Source organism: Xenia sp. Carnegie-2017, unplaced genomic scaffold (genome assembly GCF_021976095.1).
Source record: "Xenia sp. Carnegie-2017 unplaced genomic scaffold, XeniaSp_v1 HiC_scaffold_16, whole genome shotgun sequence".
Taxonomy (NCBI): Eukaryota; Metazoa; Cnidaria; class Anthozoa; order Malacalcyonacea; family Xeniidae; genus Xenia; species Xenia sp. Carnegie-2017.
The window spans coordinates 5,049,744-5,052,426 of record NW_025813469.1 but is presented as its reverse complement, the minus strand read 5'-3'; the positions used below and the strand labels follow the sequence as shown (position 1 = coordinate 5,052,426).

General features: G+C 37.6%; 1 protein-coding gene across 1 annotated transcript; it reads right to left on the bottom strand.

The window, feature by feature from the left end:
• Nucleotides 1-627: 627 nt before the first annotated feature.
• On the bottom strand, nucleotides 628-2,683 carry LOC124436783 (cartilage matrix protein-like). The gene is made up of 4 exons (XM_046986757.1): nucleotides 2,663-2,683; nucleotides 2,195-2,308; nucleotides 1,318-1,621; nucleotides 628-1,140 (listed from the first exon to the last, which is right to left on the bottom strand). Exons 3-4 carry the CDS (start codon nucleotides 1,579-1,581, stop codon nucleotides 844-846), a joined length of 561 nt encoding a protein of 186 aa, XP_046842713.1. The 5' UTR covers nucleotides 1,582-1,621; nucleotides 2,195-2,308; nucleotides 2,663-2,683; the 3' UTR covers nucleotides 628-843.

Genomic DNA, 2,683 nt, shown 5'->3' with positions numbered 1-2,683 from the left:
TTTCCTGCTAAATATCCCGCAAAAATTTTCCTCCGAAGACAATAATACTTCATAGGAGTAATTTGTGAAAAGTTTCCTGGCAGAAGAGCAGCTGTCGCTGCCGGACATTTTTCAGCCCTGCCTATATAGCTAGAAATCTTTTTTAAATCGCGAGAATAGACATTAGTCAATTGTTAGAATTTCAAATGTCCCGTAATCCTACGAGCGAATTATTGTGCAGATTTTGCTGTTAAGCCCAGTTGACACGACGTAATCAACCCAGGTTCAAATTAACCAAGATTAATTTTTGTTGCTTGTAACCACTACTAACCCTGGTTTATCCTGAGTTTAATTCAACCCACCCTGTTTAGATGAGTTGAGTTAACTCGGGCTAAATCTGGGTTACACGCAAGAAAGAAATCTTGGTTGATTTGAACCTGGGTTGATTATGTAGTGTGACCTGGGCTTTAGAAGATGTGTTGATTCCCAGTTGCAGAAGTTGCAGAATTGAAATAAGAAATAAAACAATGTTCAATGCCATGAATAATTTTATCCCTCGATCTTTATCGACCATGCACATGCTACATTCATATTGGCCAATACATCAAGAAATGTTTTGAATCTGTTTTCATTTCAAATTCATAGTAGTTAAGCAGTTTTGATGTTTATTCGCTTGAATAAAATTCGTATTTTTGTAAACAACATTAACAACCTTCTATGTTCCGTAATAAAATTTTTAGAAGGATAAAATTGCGCTTACGCGTACGTAAAAGCGCGAAAACCACTATAAAGCATAATTTCTAAGTCTTGGAAGAAAACGTTAAGGCAACATTCTATTTCGCTGCAGTGTTTCCACATTAGGCATCACATTTCTTGAAGGTTTTCACAAGCGGCTGTAGTCACGCCATCGATGATTGTTTCGAGATTTGCGAAACTAACTTTGAAAACGTAGTCGGAGCCGAAGGATAGCGAGGTGAGAAATTTGATTAACTTTTCCTTTTCTTCACCTTGCCCAACACCGATCGAAATGATACTGACGTCATCGTCTCTAAGCAACCTAGCTTCGGCAATCGCAGCGTCGTTGTCATGCGACTGACCGTCCGTCAGCAAAACAATGACGTCACGTACATTCGGTCTGTCGCCGTTCTTACCGTTGAATACCTGAAATGTGTAGCAAAAATAAAATCAACAGATATGCTTTGCATGTAGCATGCCACTGGCCAATGACGTCAATTAGCATTTGAATACAGACAGACGTCCCGTAAGCCTTGGTGCCAAGAGATGTCTGTAACTAGGGGATTGACTGATATATCAATTGCTTAGTTGAATTTCTCGTACCTGATCTCTTGCCATTCTCAAGGCATGATCCGTGTACGTTGAACCGCCATCGCGCTGTCTCAAACTGTTTATGCGATTCATAAGCGATTCTTTGTCGTAATATTGATTGAGATAAAATTCCACTCTAGTGAATTTTTTACTGCTGAACTGCACGAGGGCCACGCGAGTTTGCTCCCGCGAGATGTTGAAACGGTACACTAAATCGATGATGAATTTCTTCATCTGTGTGAATTCTGAATTTTTGATACTGCGAGAGTCGTCCATGATCAGCAAGATATCGGTGTTTCTAGTCGTGCATACAACTGTAATAATAAATAACATAGACTCAATGTGTGCTATGATTGGTCAGAACTCGTGCTTGGATCTTATCAATGAATTATTATAATCTTCTACTTCATTTTCTTTTTCTCTTTGATGTATTAAGCATATGATAAGATAAACCCTTGAAACGTACTTTCGCGATGGAGTACATAAAGTCGAAAGTCAGTTATCGAAAAAAGTTTTCAAATGAAAAGCTGTTTTCAGAACTTCAGAGGAATTTACCTTGCTGGTGGCGTGTATGAAGATTCTAGGAATGAGTACTTAATTTCCATATAAAAGGATGACGTGCTTAATTTTCCCCACATGAAGTGGCATGATTTTGTGTATTTTCAAATTATTTTGTATATCATACCAATAAAATTGTTTCTTATTTAAGATTTTGGAGAAATTTTGTAAAGTAATAAAGTATACGACACATTTTAAGCAAAGTGACAGGTATGTTACTGTGTACATACAAAAAATTGCAACGAAAAGACCAGCTATATTCAACGTGGCGGACACACATCAGTGAGTTATTTAATGATAAAGTTTTGGGAGAGATTATTTTTTGTTTACCTTTTCTTTCTCACAAGTGTCGCCGTAAAAGTTTTCCACGCAGGCACATTTGAACTCCTTCCCATTCTCTTGGCATATTCCATCGTTCTGGCACGGGTTCTTCCGGCACGGGCCTGTCTCTGAAAAAGAAACTTAAATAAGAAGAAAGAATTTGGCTCTGTGGAAAGAAGTTTGTATGGTTGTTGGTGCTCTCGATAAAAATAGTCTTCGTTTTAGCTTCCGCAACCTGTCTTATGGCAACACTCATAGAAATCGAAGTTGTCGATAGGTTTTTTATCTCGTGAGTTTTATGTAGCTATACAGGATAAGCTTTTGAATCATGAAACCCCGATCGTAAATTTAATAACACTTCTAAATCTTAGATAAAAAACATCATGTCTAACTTGTGGTTTTGAGCATCCTAAACTTTCGATTTTGGATAGTTTTTACCTGACAGCGCTGAAGAACGTAAAATGAGACTGGAATCACCTTTTTATTTTCACAAAAACGC

Coding starts and splice junctions, on each gene's coding strand:
- LOC124436783 (XM_046986757.1), bottom strand. CDS start 1,581: ATGGACGACTCTCGCAGTATCAAAAATTCAGAATTCACACAGATGAAG. Junction 1,141..1,317: donor TGAGAATGGCAAGAGATCAG/GTACGAGAAATT, acceptor TACACATTTCAG/GTATTCAACGGTAAGAACGG.